The 17,949-nt window shown below is 36.7% G+C and overlaps 1 protein-coding gene across 2 annotated transcripts in view; it reads right to left on the bottom strand.

Annotated features, from left to right (window-relative positions):
• ERC2 (ELKS/RAB6-interacting/CAST family member 2) overlaps positions 1 to 17,949 on the bottom strand; it is a 406,178-nt gene that overhangs the window by 237,370 nt on the left and 150,859 nt on the right. Inside the window, exons 12-15 of one of the 2 annotated variants that reach the window (XM_064723899.1) lie at positions 17,844 to 17,879; positions 12,788 to 12,817; positions 11,744 to 11,937; positions 7,986 to 7,997 (exon numbers count right to left, since the gene is read on the bottom strand). In XM_064723899.1, coding sequence (XP_064579969.1) covers positions 7,986 to 7,997; positions 11,744 to 11,937; positions 12,788 to 12,817; positions 17,844 to 17,879 — 272 coding nt within the window. The remainder of the gene's footprint in view (positions 1 to 7,985; positions 7,998 to 11,743; positions 11,938 to 12,787; positions 12,818 to 17,843; positions 17,880 to 17,949) is intronic. The other variant, XM_064723900.1, reaches the window with a different exon arrangement.

The following is a 17,949-nucleotide window of genomic DNA, read 5'->3' as shown; positions in this document are numbered from 1 at the left end:
TGTTTTTCTCAGCATCCAACAATTTTTTGAGGAAAGAGGTCTCAGAATACCAGCGCTGGAGTCAGCAGACTGCAGCAGCTCTGACTTCTCTGCTGCTGAAGAACCATCCTCTATGACTGCTAAATATTTAGATACACTCAGTGCATCACACATCCAAGCACGACAGGAGGAGACAAAACATCCTCCAAGAGCCCTTCAGCTTTATCTCTTATGGCATCCAGTCCAAGGGACTCAGAGCCCATCAATCCTCCTGAGCAAACAGCAAGATGCCCTTACCTCAAATGCACTTTTCATTCTATTTAATCTTTTAACTGAAATGTCTCTGTAGCAAACAGACATCAGTGCCATGGAGACACAGACCCTGGGCCAGCAGGAAGTGAAACAGCAAAACAGCAGCACCACTGAGCTCCTGCTGGTATGAATAGAACTGTAATGACTACACTTCAACCATGCTTGGGGCTTTTTCTTCTTCTGGAGCAGCACACAAATTGATCTCACAGTCTAACTACAGCACATTTAATTCCTTCAGTTCAACTTTTTAAGACAAATATTAAACACTAAGCTCCTGCATATACGTGAGTAGCATTCAGATTTCATTTTACAGTAGTGTGTGTTGTCTAACCTCCAATGCTTTCATCTCTGATAGCTATAGAAAATCACACTATTTCATTAAATTCCCTGCTTTAATTAGCCACCTGGGTACCTTGGCCACAAAGCTGGTAATGTCAGCCAAAAATAAGTGTTACATGTTAGTATAGCCTTTACTCTATTTCATAAAGGTTTTTTTTCCCTCAAAGCATCCAAAAAATGCAGACATGCAAAATACTCCCAAGAGCAAAATCTGTAACATTTTCTAAAGGAATATGTCTCTGCAATAATTTTAATCACTTTAAACAGCACTGCAATGGGACCAGCTGTCTGCAAGTCAATCAAAAAATTCTCCAGTGTGTTAGGAAGCTGTGCTCCTCAGCAAATAAAAGATTAAAAAATCAGTGTGCAATGAATGTTTTCAGGGAAACAAGCAAAAAAAAAAATCAATTCCAAACCAAGCAGATCTATTTTATGAAATACAATTTAGTCAAAAGAATTAATCTAAATAAAGTAAGAAAGTGTCAAAAATGTGTTTTAAAATTCAATAGAGTACACTTATTTTAATTCAACAAACATCCCCAATGTTCTAGACAGGCACTGGGTAGAATATTAGCATCATTATTGCCTGAAATATTATCTCTTTCTCCTTTATAAATAATCCACACTTTTACAAAGAATTCATGTATGTGATCAATGAAACAAAACTCAACATGTTACTGGGCACTCTGGGTCTCAGCAGCTAGTCATGCAGAAGACCTGATCCTGTAAATCCCAACCATGTGAATGTCCACTCCAAATTACATTACTTCAGTAAGACCCAGTAGAAATATTCCTGGCAGCTCAGTTCTCATTGTCTTAAGAATGAGAGTCTAGGCAGGTGCTTCACTGAGTCATGACTAAACCAGCATAAGGGTAAAGCTTCAAAATTCAGGTCTCATTTCACTGAAATCCAAAAGCTAGAATTTTATTAAGATAGAAGCAACTTAAGTTTTGTTTCTAGCATTTCCATGGAATACAAATGCATTTGCTACCACCTATCTCTAAACCTGAAATACAAAGCTGGGTGGGACTTTGAGAGACCAAAATCACCACAGGAGTTAAGAGGGGCACTGACAGACACATTCCTGACACAAACAAGGACACTGTTTATTCACTTACAGCCCAGAGATGGATTTTGCTGTAGAAAATAGATATTACCAGGATGAAAAAACCTCTACCTGTGACAGGGTGAATTTTTGATATAACAAAGAAAATAGATCTGAAACAAAAGCAGTTCTTTCTAAAAGAAAGCCCTCATGCTTGACTGCTGAATTGATTTTATAAGCTAGACATAGTCACTCTAAATTGTATAATATGTTAATAAAAAAAATAAGCAGTGACTTTCTGTGCTTTCATTTGCATTTAAAATTCCCACATTTTTTAATCAAAATCATATAACCTAAATTATTAGTGTCCAAGACATCTTTTAAAATCTCCTGATTTTTAGCTTTTATTTTTCTTTTGTTAGCTAATACAATTATCACACTGATAGCAAATAAAATGCCTTAAATGAATAAACAAAAGCAACTATCCCAATCATTAAGAAATCAATTGGTCTATCCAATTTAAACATTAAAATCAGAAATAGTCCTAAAATATTCCTTTAAAAAGCTGAAAGATTAATACAGATCACTACATAGGCACAGCGGAGTAAGGTGTTTTGAATGAAAACTTTTTAAGGGAGAAATAATAATTAAATAAATAAGTATTCCTTGGTTTTGTTAAACATACTCAAAAGAAAACAAGCAAAATTAAGATTTTTTTACATGTCTGCTGTTGGCCACATCACTTTGGAGGAATACTTCATCCCAAATGTCAAGGAATTCCCTTCTTTGCATATCTGACTAACCTATTGCCATCCTATAGGAAAAAAAATCCTGTATATCCTATCTCAGCATCGCCCTTCTTGCCCTCATAACTCCAAAGCAGAAAATCTAGCAGACTTTATTCCCTCTCTTCCTTTTCTCTTTAAAAGAACTACATTTTCCCCTCTCTCTTTCCCACAAAGGAGCAGGAGCAAGACTTCAACGCCCTTTACAATTGCTTAAACTCCTAACCTGTGTGACAACATAATCTATAACCTCACAACATTTTTTTTTTACAACTGTGCTATTTAATCCTGTAACTAGAAAAAAATCTCTATTTTACAGTGACATAAAGGGAAGTAGTTCAGCTTCCTTAGCAGATGTATTATCATTTGGGATGAGAAAGCAAGCTCGAGTGGATGCCCCCTGGAGAGACAGGAAAATGTTATCAGCCTGTGCCTGGATCTCCCCTGCTGCCAGGAAGGCTAAAGGGACACTAAGACCTTCACATAGAAAAGAAGATTATGAAAACTGAGTAAAATTTTGATGCCTTTTGGGCACGAGAATTTGGAGGCAGGTAATTCTCTCCAGTTAACCTTGGCCAAACTGGTATAAAGATTAGGTATAGAGGTTTTCCACTATTTTCCACATGCCTGAGGAAATACTGTCACAAGAAATTGGTATTATCTCTGCCTGCAGAAGGATGCTTGCTCCTCTTTCTGCCATTCACCTGATGCTGGAACTATGGCAAACCTTAATCACAGTTCATCTGCCCATCAGAACTGGCAGGCACCCCTCTGTGTTCTCTCCACAACTCTTTGATAGAAAGAACTGGAGACAAAATGACCAACATAAACATGGGATAAAAAAGATCTAAACCAAGTAATATTAAAATAATTTTAAAATATCTAAAAAAAAATTCATTCCTATATCCCTAATTGTCCAGTTGAATGCATCATGACCAGAATCAGCAGCTAAATGAATTTTAGTATATTAAATGTTTTCATTACATTCCCAGCTCCTGTTACTGACAGGTTACATAGCTGTTTCAGTTCCACCCAAAGGAGCAGGCTTGTAGCCTGTAGGGCTCAAAAAAAAAAAAAAAACCTTCTTCCCATCCCCTTACACTCCCCCCACTTTTAAATCTCATCATTTCAATTGCCTGAAGGCTGGCTTCAGGTTTCTTCTTACTCATATTATGACCATTTTTCAGCAAGGCAATTGTTTTGCCCCCAAATGCACCACAAACCATCATTGTCCTGGGACAACTGAGAACTCTGCCTGGGAGAAATCAAGCGAGCGTCACAGAAGTCACTGAAACATTTCTCACCTCACAGGCAAAAATGTGGGAGGAAGGGTTTACCTAACACACACTCTGGGAAGTTTTCCAAAATCTTTATTTAAGAAGTGTTTAGTCTGACACGGTTCCCTCCGAAGCCCTGGAGAGATGCTGGAAATATCCACGTGAGGATAACGCATGAATGAAAGAGACGTACTAAAATCCTGTTCCAAACTATGGTTCATGTCACTCTGTTTCAAGGCAGATCTGCACTGCAACCACGGAAACTCCGACCCAGCACTGCTGTCTTCCTCAGCACATTCCTGCTGGATGACACTTTACATGAACATGTGTGAAATTCGTACCAGAAGACTCATCTGTCACACATCTCTCTCCTACACCCAGGATTGTCGTGCACTTTCTTCTGATGTTCTTCTTTTAAAAAAACCAAAAAGCACTGCTGATGACAGCACGCTAGATGAGAAGGATATTTGATCTGATTTAATATGGCAATTGCTTGCTCAGCTATTTTATTAGTTGAGACCATTAGCAACTGCAACCAGTTACTGGAATTAATTTGTTGCCTGAAATTTGCAACCAAGAAGTTGCAGCCCTGCTACTGGTCCATCAGGTCCTTCCCAGCTGTAGTCCAGAAAAGCTTTTTTCTTCAAATTACCAAACTAACAAAGCATCTCCACACAAACAAACAAAAAACCCCAGAAAAAGCAGCTCCTGACTCTTTCCAGTTTTTCTCTGCATCCAACTGCTCCACAGCATGTCCAGCCCAGCCTGACAGCAATCAGGATCACACCTCCCCTGCAGCACTCCAAGTTTCACTGCAATTTCCTTCTGGATCAAATCTTTTGACTGCAACTCCTGGCTCACCCTAGAAGTTCTCAGGATCAATCCAGCCATTATCATCCAATGCATAAATCAAGCTTTCCATGCTTTTGTATAACTTCTTCAGACCTCCAAATAAATCAGGTATGATTCTTGTTTAGACATACAAATTTCCCCTTATTATAAATTCAGATCAGAGCACCATCACGTTGCTCAGGCATGTTGCTCCTGCACTGGGAAAGCAAACAATGTGAGTGGAAGGAGTGGTTCCACCAACAGCCCAATTCCTAAATTTAGTACCCCTGTCTCTTTTCAGTAACAGCTTTTTAAGGGCAAGCTGTGCTATCTCACCAAGATTCTTCACCACACACCCTTCCACCGTGCACAGGGAATCCTGACAGCATTGAGCCCAGCAGTCACCAATAGCCCCAGGGAGTGCTCTGGGGCAGATTTAGAGACATCTGCCCTCTAGATCTTGCCTCTGAGGAAAACTAATGGAGGCAGCACGTCTGGAGAAGCTTAAGAAATACTGATGTCCTCAATCAGGAATCATGAAAGGGAAGAGTAACAGCTCCTTTTGTTGTCTCTTTCCCAACACAGAGTTGTGGTGTCACATCCAACCAAATCCAAAGTTGATATTTTTCCTTCAGAAAGGTAGAGCTCTTATCTCCTCATATCCACTTCATTCTGCATAACCATTTACTCTATGGAGTATTTACCCTCCAAATCAAATCTCAAAAAAAGCAAATCAAATTTTAAAATATCCTTGCTTATTTAAATAATTCCTTTCTATTTTAACCTTTGCATGGCTTTCAGCAAACTGAAAGGAAGAGTCCAGAACAAGGTTGACAAGTTCAGTAGTGAGTGGGATAAAATTGAACAGCAGTGCATCATCTTGTCCCAGGGCCCTGTTTGTATCTTTACTGTTCATCTTTATGATTTCAGCTAATTTTCTAATAAAATATTTCCCTTTCTTCCCTTAAATTAAAATACCAGAGAAATAAACTTTCTACTTTACTATTTCTTAAAAAATGAAATTTACAAAAGTTTAAAACCACACATAAAATCAGCTCAATCTATATAGTCTCATCTCAAAATGTCATCTCTTTCAAAATGTTTAAATGCTAAAACATTGGTTCTGCATATGTAGCAAACAGACTAAAAGAGAATGACATGTCAGCAATCTGTCTGTTATCCAACGTGACAACTCTGTTTCTCACTCAGAATAACCAGTCTCTCAAAAGAGTAATGTACATCACAGATTCTCTCAGTTTTCAGTAGTACACTATCTCCATTTCTCCGGGGACATTATCTTTGAACAACATATCACTCTGCCCTTGGAACCATCAAACTGACATTTGACAAAACTGTGGACGGCTTGCAGGTTAAATTTAAAACTTCATTGAACCTCCCCTTGCACATCTCACTGAGCTCTGGCCTCCCATGGAAACAATTAGGAAGTCCAACATTAGAGCTGGTGGGAAACTTTCTAGCACTGGTCAATACAATTCACATGGAAAAAATATCCATCTCTTGCTTATCTGCAGGAAGAAAAGTTAGGGGAGTATCTAACCTGCTGTAACCAAAAGGTGTGGGGATGTCACTGTACTGATGGTTGTACTCAGGATATTTTTATCTTGTACAGGCAGGTGCACATGAGGGCATTATGCCAATATATTTGATTTTCTTGTTTTTCATGAGTATTAATAGCCTACCACGTTTTAAAACCAATGCAGCATTTTCCTAACCATAAAAATCTCCTAGGAGTATGGATGACTAAAATGACAGCTAAGAACATACGGATCAGCAGAAATTATGGAAATTAATAGATCTGTTTCTTAAATTAAGTTTTGACCTTAATGAAGATTCAAGCTGAGAAAACTTAACACTTCACTGAATACCCACAATAAATTCTAATCATACTCTACAACTTATCTGGGACTCCAGGGATGGAAGTTGGCAGGGTTATGCAGACAGTTTGCTTCAACAAGGTCAGTTGGCTTTTTAGGTCAATAAAACATAACAGAAATTGCACCTCCAACTGCTGAACAAATGTTTCTGCATACCGATCATTGAATTCCAGTGAAATCAACCATAATGACAACCACATAGCATAATACCTTTCTTTAGACTCTCTTGAGCTAGAGAGATTTTCAATCAATGTTGAATATGCTCTGATAGAAAAGCAAAGTGGTCACATTCAGAAAATTTCATCATGGCCAACTCCATAATAAATGCATTAATTTAACTTCTGGAAGAAAGAAAAGTTCTGAAACTTAATTGTTGAAGTATTTTCACAATCTGGGTGCAACAATTATCCCCTCAAGCACATAAAAATATACTTGAAGTTGATAGACAGTAAATTTAGCATTCATCCAATTCTTTACAGCAATCAATGAGCCCCAAATTTCAGAAACAAAACTCTTCATCTGGAAAGTAACTTGTGATTGTGACATGCACTAAAGATCATCAGGAGGGAAAAAAAGTCTTGTCATCTTTTTGCAATGAGCCATCTTTAGTTGTGCAATTTGAAGACATTCCTGTCAGAGACTTCTCCGACATGTCTGAACTGTGAATTGTGCTTGGTCTTGACTCTCCCAAGAGAAAACATCAAAAAGATGTTTTAAGACTTTGCTAACTTACAATTTACAACCACCCATAAGCATGAGAAAGAAAATTAACACCAGGGCCTACTAAGAGAAAAAAAAGTCAACCAGATCCATTTTTGGTTCCAACAAGTACCACAAGGCAAGTAATACTTGAGAAGTTTACTCAGAAGCAGTGTGCAGAGACAAATGCCAGCTAAACTAATCTACAGCCTGGAAGAATTCGAAACACAGACCTGACTAGATGAGGTTACATCCAAACACAGCCTAAAAACACATACAGACAACTCCTGTACAGTTATGTGCTGGTCCAGAACCTGGCCAGCAAAACCAGCTACAAGGTTCTGAACCACTGCAACTCCTCATACTCTGTTTGTAGGCAGTAAAAGGGGCAATGCAAAGTATTAAGAATAAGTCTCTGATGTTCAGTATAAATCTCTCTGTATACAATTGCCACTGTTCATTCATTACCTGCTGGGTTGGGCTGTCTACCAAAAATTATTCCCAGTGTTAAACTTCCTAAAAAAAGATAACAAAAGCAAAACCAAAAGAAGAAAAAATTTCACAAAAAACAACATATGAATTGAATATGTTGCTAATAACCATTTTTTCTTGCAGGCATTCAAGAAAAAGATTCATTTACTGGAAAGTTTCTGGTCTAGAAATGAAATGACCAAAAACTTCACAATAGGGACAAGCAGAATAAAAACAACAAAATACAAACAGAAGTTAATAATGTGGGATCAAATCAACCAAATAAATGAAGCATCAATGAAAACCTTCATTGTGGAAGGAGGATTAAGTAGGAGAGCAGAAAATACTGACCTGGAAGTCAAGCTGGTTGGAGTAGGGATGAAAGCAGCAGTTTGGAGAAAAACAGATAGGGAGGAAGACAGCAAAAGAGAATAAAGGGAGGAACACATTAGTTCTTCAAAAATATAACAAGCAGATGTTATATTAGCAGATTATTAAAAAGAAAAAACAAAAAGAAAAGGAAAGAGAGGGGAAGGAAAAGCAGGAACTAAAATGAAATTTCTGCAGAGCTACATCCTTCCTGTGCACTGAAGAAAACAAACTTTAAATCAAAAGGGTATCTTGTTATTAGTGGACAGCAGAAAGACATCCATATTTATAACCATCCAAATTCCAAATTCATAAACACACCAAATAGAACAAATAAATTGGATGAATACTGGTAGCACTTTCTGCTGCACAAACATCTTGTCATATTCCACAAAGTCTTTCATGTCAACTGTCATAGACTGGTGACCCTCATTCCTCAACTCTTCCAATTGCAGTCAAAGCAGCTGAACAATTTGGCAACTTCTTCAAAGATAATTAGAAGTTCACAAAGCACTGTAGCTGATAATCAAAGATGAAGATTTGACACCGCACCCCAACCCTGGAAATGCAGCCTTTTCCAATGCTGATAGCAAATTTTTAATTCAGTATGAAGAGAATTAATACTTCAGCACTGAAAATACTCTGATTTTTGACAACTTTATTTGTTAAAAAAATACTTAACACACCTTTTTCTAAAACTAAGTCTAAAATAATCCCCACACAGCTAGACTAGTCCTTAAATCTGTCCCTGACACACAGCATTTTGTGCTTTTAAGAAAAGGAGCATACTCAACAACCATAAACGTACGTTTTTCAAAATGCAATTATTCCACATACTGATGCTTTGTCTCTTGTGCAATGACTTGTCACTGCTGTGTAGACTTACCTTCATGAGAATTCAAATCCAAATTAATTCAGAATTAATTAATTGTAGTCTGAATACCGCAAGAGCTTGAATACACAGCTATAGTGTTATACATCCACTGCCTATGAGAAGTGGATAACAGAAACAAAAAACTTCTTGTTTAAGAACAAACAGGTTTGTCTCATAGTTTAATATTTTTAAAAGGACTTTTATATTGTTGCAATCTTTGCTGAGAAGCTACACTTCGCCAAGCAACTGACCAAGTACCTCACACACCACTGGAGAAACATGGATCCAAGGTTTTGCAATCTTCACCATGCTGGCATCACTTGCTCACTCTTTTCAGTCTAAATTTACCAAGGCATAATTTATATTTTATTATATGCCAGTGCTTTTTTACTGAAATCACTCTTCTTTCCCTGCAGTGCTTATCCCTTCCCACGTTTACACAGAACAGGCATCCCTACAGAGCTCTGTTTTGCCAGAGAAACAAAGCACTGTTGCTTAGACTCCTCCTGTGTCATGAGCACTTCATTCCTTCTACCAGCCCTCACTGCACCTGTTGCCAGCTTTAATTCAACTTCCAGGCAAATGACTGATGATAAGTACACAGCAGAGCTCCACACAGAGTCCTGCCAGCACCTGATGACATTAATACCTTCCTATCCTTACTGCAGATATTTATTCTGACATATCAGGATTCACTCCTCATTATTTAGATCTCTGCTTCATTATTTAGATGGCTCATAATGACACAGCCATAAGCAAATTAACCCAATCTTTCTTTTCCTGAACTGTATCAAGGATTATCCTTAGTTTATATCAGGCAACCTAACTTCACAAACATGCATTTTATGCCACTGTATTTCACTTCATTTTGTGATTCAAACTCTCTACCATATTTCATAAACATACTTCTCATTCTAACACCATTAATAAAAGCTTTAAACAATACACTCCTTCAATCCTGCCAGTTCTGTTTCAGCTGCAGCCCCCTCTCCTTGGTGAGGCTCTTGGCATTAAAACTTGAGCTGATCATTACCTTATCCAGTTTCATTTATATTATAAAAAAAATCCCACAAAAATAAAAAACAAAAAACCCTGAACCACATTTCCTTCATCAAGAAAAACAGCAAGCTAAATTTAACAAAAGCACGTTATACATTAAATGTAATATCTTGCATTTGATTTTAAACTTTTTTTAATTATAAACAGATAAATTGTGATAACTTTTATTACAATTTTAAAATAGCTTAAGTATAGAAGAAGGAGTAGCTTCTCCTGTGTAGTAATAAGAAACTGTAAAAAAAAAGTTAATATAGGGAGAGTAATTAAAGAAACAGACCAACATGATTTTATATGAGCAATATTATTAATCTGAAGTGATGACGCTCAGGAGTGTGATAGTTTCTGAGCCAAGAAAAATCACATTAAAATCAAAAGAATTACCATTCACATGAAAATTTCTTCATAACTATTAAAAATGTTCATCTGCCAAGTAGCACACACTTGTAAATGTAACTGCCCATATCTCAAAGCAGATATTTCTACCCCTGAGTATTTGACACTTCGTGTGTCAATACTTTCTGACTAGTAGAACGTTAATATTCTTCTCCTTGTTTTAATTTTTGTTTGAATTTGTAAATGATAACTTTATTACAACCATTTTTACCTTTCAAACTTATTTATACAAGCACACTTCATTATGTTGAAGAATTCCTATGAATATAACAAATATTGTGAGGATACCACAGCTTGCAATAGTCTAGATCATCACTTCCTTAGAAATCTATGTTGATATATTTTGACAATTTATCTTGTTGCAATTATCTTGCAGTGTAAAGATGTTGGCACAGCAGTGAACGCGGATCCCAACAAGCTGTGAATTAATAAATGCATTTTAATGTCACATTCGTTTTCCTACAGGACCCCAGAGATGCCCTTGCATATGAAGTTTGAGGAAATGTCAAATATATGCTAAAAGTCCATAGCAAAGTTTAACCACTCCATCACATTCTAAGTACAGTACATTCTCTTCAAAAGTCTGTGTTCACTCAGAAGTACCACATTATTTTCTGAGAAGTTATTTCAGGGTCAACACCCTCATCATTTTCAGACTAGAAATTGGTGCTCCTAAACTTCACTGCTAAGAGTATAACAAATTTGAAAAGAAAACAAATACAAAAATAGAAAACTCTCACCCATTACAGGATTCTCAGACAATAGGAACATTGTATGCTGACATTGCTGTACCAGTATCTCTGGACCACTTAGTTCCTTGTGTAAGAAGGATCCAAGATCTATTTAATTACAAAGGGTATAAGACAAATCCCAAAACCCTCCTCTCTCCATTATGGAAAGCCTCAACAACCTTTCCAGACACAAGACAATCACTATCTCATAAACATCAGAAAATATTCTTTTGAAGCAAACAAAGACTGTGGGAACACCAAGAAATAGAGCTATTATTAAATATTCATGAGATGGGTTAGAAATACTTACCAATACTTTTCAGGATCTCTGAGAATGACTGATGATGTTCACACTTGAAGAAACGTGGGGGCAGGTGATTCACCAGTTACTAAAAAGACAGGCTTGTTCCCCAACATTGTTTTCTGGGGGGTTGTTGTGCCTGTAAATTGCATGTGACCTTTCCTAAACATGCTTGTTTTATGAAAAGTATTAAAAATCTAAACCTTATTTTTTTCCAAAGTCAGCCAACAGGAGATCTAGTTCTTAAGTAGCCCTTTTTTGTTCTTTTACACAGCATAACCAATATACTCTAAAAAACCTTACTCTGCTTGTAACCTCTGCTTCTGAAATGAAGATCAAGTAAGCAAAAATGTTACTCAATGTAAGACAATACAAAAATTACCTTTCTAACTCAGCAATTTTCTTATCTTTGTCATTCTTCTCATTCTCTACTTCCTTGAGTATTTCTAGAAGTCTGTCAACCTCAGCCTGAGCTTTGCCACATTCTTCTCTATAGTACGAGGCCTCCTTGTCAAGCTGTTTCATTCTGTCTGCAAATTCTGGATTCATCCGTGCCTCCTCTTCAGCTTCATGAGCCTTCAGAATCAATATTTCAAAAAAGATAAGGGTGACAATAACTTAAATAGCTTTAAAAGCTTTACTTCTTCAGTCTCGGAGTTCAAGTTTACATTAAAAAGGATTATGGGTATTCCTGTCTGATGCATTATTAAAATAAAAAGAAAATTTCTACATAGTCAAATTCTATTGTCCTGAAAGGGGAGGGGATTTATTAAGGGGGGTTTTACATATTAAAGTGACCCCACTTTAAAGGTGCTTTTTCAAATTTAACAAAGACTCACCTTGTAATTCATTAAATTCACATTAAGTTTGGTGAGTTTTGACTATATAGGCAATTTCTTAACAAATTATATCCTCTTTCCCTATACAGAAACACAGACATTTTGTCCATGTATAAATATACAAACACAGATACATATATATACATATTGTATACATCTGTATCACCAGATGCCTCAAACGCAGTTTGATACAAAGAATTTAAAGGAAAGAAACTGTTTTTAATGCAGAGGTGATTTTAAAAGATAAACCAATAAACTAAAGAAGCTGATTTCAGCAGACATCCTACCCAATAATCCTTTTTAGCTTGCCATTAATACTTAACCTGAAACACCAGAGGAACAAGCCCATTGGTGAAAACAGCACAAACCTGGCAAACACATGCATGGATGGGTGGGAGTTCCACAGACAAGAGAGAGAGCAATGAAAACAACAACAGTGCAGAGCCCAGGCCAGCTCCCATCAAACCTAATGGCAAAAGCCCAATTAACTTCAATGGGAGCACGACCTGGCACCGAGTGCTTTCAACTGTTGGCTGCAATAATCACAGACAGATGGAAACAACGATGCACTGCAATGCTTAGCCTACCCCTTGCTTCCCATTATTCCTAATTGGCATCTTGAAAGAGAAGGCAAGGAAAAAAGAAGTAGTTTAAGGCAGTGCACATTAAACATAGAAAATTCAGGTAACATACAGGATTTTTTACAGAAATTCATGGTACTTAGAACTGAAGGTCCTCCAACTATCTTAGTACGCAGAGAAGACACGGACTTACTTATCCTTCTTAATTTCAGGGAATGGACAATGCAAGCAAGCAATGAAAGAAATGCAGATCAAAATAAAGCATGCATGTTTGGGGAAGAATATAAACTACAGATACTAGAAGGTCCATATTCTTTGCAATGGTTTTCTGCATAAATGAAGAACAAGTCTGAGTTTACTCTAAATACAACAAAAAATTGAAATTAGTAGGGAAAAACTTAAATGGTTTGCATGTAACATATCATTTAAGCATGAGGATAATAAGAAAAAGATAGGAGATTTTAAGTGTTATTTATCCTGCTTGGAGGTTTTTACTCAGAAGAAATAGAAGGCAAGGGAATGACATGAGTAGCCTAATAAACCTACTGGCCTTGCTCTTCAAAAATCTCTGTTTTGGTACATGCTCCAGTCCTGAATTCCATTCCATAGGACTTTTTAAACCCAGAACTCATTTCAAGGCAACACTCAAGGAGTATCTTGATTTTACCATTTCAGTGAGATGTCAGCAACAGATTCCTTTTCAGGTTCATAATCTTCCTTAATAATAAAGTTGGATTTCTTTTATACCAGTTGTTAATTGTATCAAGAAATTTACTTTCAACTAGCCTTGTAATTTTTGAAGTCAATTTAGTATTCAGACTCAAGGCCAGTTATCTGAGAAAACACTTTGATTGTCCATCAACCCTATTACAATACAATACACTTCAGCATTATGTAATTTTGCAAGGAATAATTTAATTCCATACGTAAATTCACTCTAGAAAAAGAAATACTACCCAAATCCCACCTTCAAGATACTAAGAAACTTATGCAAAAAGCATATTGTTCCCTATTCTTCAGATTTCTCCTCCTCTCCCAAGGGTAAATCCAGAATTTCACAGCTCCTCTCTAAAGCCTATTGCTCTTTCATGCAACTCCCTGTCACCTTTCTGCCCTTTCCCTTTACTTTGGCACAAAATTCATTATATACCAGCCTTTCTTCCATCATTTCACAGAGAGAAGAAATACCCACCTTCCTTCCTCTAACCAGTCTTCACTTTAGCATTAAGTATCAGCTTCAGCCCAGATTTTTTCCCTCTACCCTTCTCTTACCCCAGAGCAAGAAGCAATGCAGATGAGGGAGAGAAGCCTGTCTCTTTTTTTTGTTTCATTGCCACACTGCACTTGCTACAAGGAAAATGCATAACCGGGCAAGGACACAATAGGAGTACCAGTGCAGAGGTGCCAAATCTTCTACTGCTATGGGTATTCCTGACACACAGCAGCTCAGAAATGTACTGAAAAAATTACCTACTGCACAAAGGATAAGCAAATCACCACCTGAAATAATAAATGTATTCCTCACTTTAGCTCTTTAAATCTTTGCTCAACAGAATGTTAAGGAAATCAACATAAAGGTGCAAAAGTATTTTCAGTTTTTGTTTTCTGTGGTACTCATGCAATTCTGTATTTGTGGCATGTGTTTTTGGAAAATTCTGCAGCTACAAACTGGGTCACTGCATTTCCCCAACATGAAATGGAACTCTGAAGAGATGATTAAATGTGATTAAGCATCCAACCAATGTCACACATAAACCAATGTAAGCATAAAGTTACTACAAGGTTGGTCGTAAAAAAAATAATCTAAAAAAAATAAAGCCCGTATTGCAAACCACCAATTGATCTGATTGCCTCTACTTTTCAAAGCACTCAGAGAATCTTTTTTGGAATATTGTGACGAACCAGATTTCTATTGCCCAAATGAAGAAGTAAAGTTAGTTAAAAAGGGAAAGCAAGAACAAAAAAACAATTTTTACTAAGAGCTTTCTGCAGGTGGTACTTTAACCTACAATTCCCTTTAAGGGACTCTTCACATTGTAAACAAAGCTGCTGATACTAGAAAAGAGCAAAACACAATCCATCTGACATGGCCAGGACAAAGGCACAGAATTACTTATAAGGCCCCATCTTATTTTATGGCTTTGAAAGATGTGTTTGGATCTGAACTAGGCACCTTTCTGCATTTGCTGTGTACAGATCAGGGGTGATTTGTTGACAGATGGAACTTGACTCTTGAGGTCAAACAGTAGGCCCAAAGGAGTTAAAAGGCAGCTCAGTTGATATTGACCCTGCTCCTGCCAGGACAGGGCAGATTTCTTCAGCTTTTTTTAGGCTGTAGACTGAACTGCTGGATCTAGTTCTAGACAGAAGCTGCATTAATCACATGAATCAGAAAGTCTCTGCCTATTTCCGCTGTCATCTCCTTTTTCTGTTTAGTTTCTGTCCCCTGCTTACTCCCTAAGTTCTTTGTTACCTTGGAAAACACATTTTCTGTTTCTGTGGGGCTTTTATGGTAGGAGGGACTGGTCCATGTGTACTTTTCAGCTTTTTTAAATCTGTATCTGCAAATGATAACCCTTATGTGTACAGATTAGGTTAATTTCAAACTAATTCACTCACTTTATGATGATTTTCTTCCCAATAATATGACTGTGATATTGTATGTTATTCTTACAACTGAGTAAAAATAGCATATCACTCTACTACCATTAGAATGTCACAAATTTTTACATTAATTATACATCTGTTCTCATCTTTGCTTCATAAGCACTGCAAATGGTTTAGAAGAAAAGTAACATTTCCTTATGTAAACCACAAATTTCCTACAGAAATATCATAACAGTGTGGCACAGACATGCAACATGAATTATTTAGGCTATTAAAGTCTTATGCTACAGTCATGCATGTATTACTCTGCATAATAGAAATGGAGGGATAGATAAGTATTTCATTTTTAAAGCTTCAGACACAAAAATACACAAAAATCAAGTGGGTACTTAAAATTTAAAAAAAAAGAAAAGGAACAGCAGAATTTACATGCAATGTATTTATTACTTTGTAAGATCCTTCAAATTTTATTACTTTCAAGAATGAATGGGGAAAAAAGATTCCTGTCACACAAATTTTCTTGTCTCCTTAAAACTCAGGAGGTTTTCATTTAACTTTAGGGGCTGCTCTAAGTAATTTATAGTGTATTCTGCAAGTAGTTTAAATTTTAATCTGACATTTCTCTTATAGAAGATCTTGGAAAATTTAGTCTTTAATATTCAGAAAAAGGTTCACCTGAACTCCATCCTCAGTACAGCATGATATTTAAATAATAGGACAAAGGCAATAATGTAATTTCTTATAATCAATTTTGCACAAAATCTCATTGGGCATTTCAAAAAGTTCACCTTTAAAGCGTGAAGAAATGTATTCCAATTCTATTTACAACTTATTCTCATATATGTAGGAGAAGAAAGAAGGTGAGCAAGAGGAGTTTATTTTAAAAAATCATCTTGTGGGTACAGTATGATTGCTGCCTGGTGCCAAAGAAAAAGGATCTTGCATCCATTGCTTTGCAACTTCCAACAGGCTGTCCATTTAAAAATTAACCACATAAAGGCAGAAAAAGCAGTTAAGAAAAGGACTGACTTTGGAATGCTGCACACAAAAAGATTAGAAAGTCACAAATGAATTCTACACAGCAGAATCACTAATATTGATCTAATGACTGGCCAGTATTTATGAAAACCAAGCTAAAAGCCAACAGTAAAAAGACTCCAGTCTGAAAAGACAAGCACAGGAGCAGTGCAAATGACATGAACAGAAACAGAACTACCACAAAAGTGATCCAAGATGATACAGAAAAAAAGGGTTTTATCATTGAAAAGGACAAGCTCTTTCTCCAGCACTGTGCCAGAAGGTAGAGGTGATCTTATGCTATTGTGCTACAATTTATGACTAAATTCTAAACAAGGTAACCAATAACTCCAAAAGTAAATAGAGCAGATTGTGCGGGAATCTCTTTTCCCATACACAAGTCATGACATATCCATGACATGGCTGGAGCTACAAAACCTAACCATAACAGATGGATTCCAAAGCTGGAATCCTGGTCCATGGACATCCATGGCAAAGCTCCCACTGACTCCAGTGATGGCAATTCCTCCTCCAATGTGCAGTATCACATTACTTAAGCTACAAACCCACTTCTTCTATATATACACTCTCCAAATTACATAGTAATTCTGACTAGGATTACTATGTAAACTATAACTTTTAAATTGCTCTTACAGTTACATCATTTTTCTGTCCTGTGATGCTCACAGCACATTAAATGGAACAGTCTCAGCCAAAAAGATGGAAACTACTCTCTGCAGGGAAAAGGTTTGTTGCTGCTCTTCCTCAAATTGAAGGAATCAAGTTAAAAGAGATATGGTGCAATTACAGCAGGCATTTGTGAGAATATTAATGGTAAAGAAGCCAAAGCAATACTCTGATTTTGCACTTTTGCAAAGACTGCCTTTTGCATTTATCATTTTATATTTCACTATTTTCTTCACTTAATTACAAGTTTCCATGTTCCTAATGTGTGTATGCTAAATGTATACACTCTTTCATGAGTAGAATTAATCTATTTTAGTCATATGGACTTTTGAAAATACTGCCAGTCATTTCCTAGATATTATTATTCATCTAATTAACTCAGTCACTAAAGATAAACTGAATAAATTAGGAGTTATAGAAGTTTGAAGGATCAAATAAAGTACTGTACAAGGAGGAATTAAAAAGCAAAGCAAAAGGAAAAAAAAATTCTGCATGCATTTTCTAATGGAGAAGTTGAGGACCTAAAGGACGTTTGTTTTCTCAGAAACACAATATGTACCTATTTAATACATTTTGGATTCTTAAACAGGCCTTCAAGTCCACAAAGTTCATTTATTTGGATAAAATGGATACAGCAGAGTGAGCACCAGGAGTGTTCTGCAAAGCTCCACAGAGGAAGAGCACAACACAGTAAGGGAATGGATCCTCATGCTTCCATATGTTACAGCGGGCATTTTAAACATGAACTTACTGGATTGTACATCTGATTGAACAACTGCTCAGCTTGCTACATTGCAAAGTTGGTAGGGAGTGAAGCACAGACAGGAAAAGAAGGAAAGATCCAGGAAAACAGCATT

Source organism: Zonotrichia leucophrys, chromosome 12, assembly GCF_028769735.1.
Source record: "Zonotrichia leucophrys gambelii isolate GWCS_2022_RI chromosome 12, RI_Zleu_2.0, whole genome shotgun sequence".
Classification (NCBI taxonomy): Eukaryota; Metazoa; Chordata; class Aves; order Passeriformes; family Passerellidae; genus Zonotrichia; species Zonotrichia leucophrys.
Note: the sequence above shows the minus strand (reverse complement) of the source record. Positions and strands in the feature narration are given on the sequence as shown.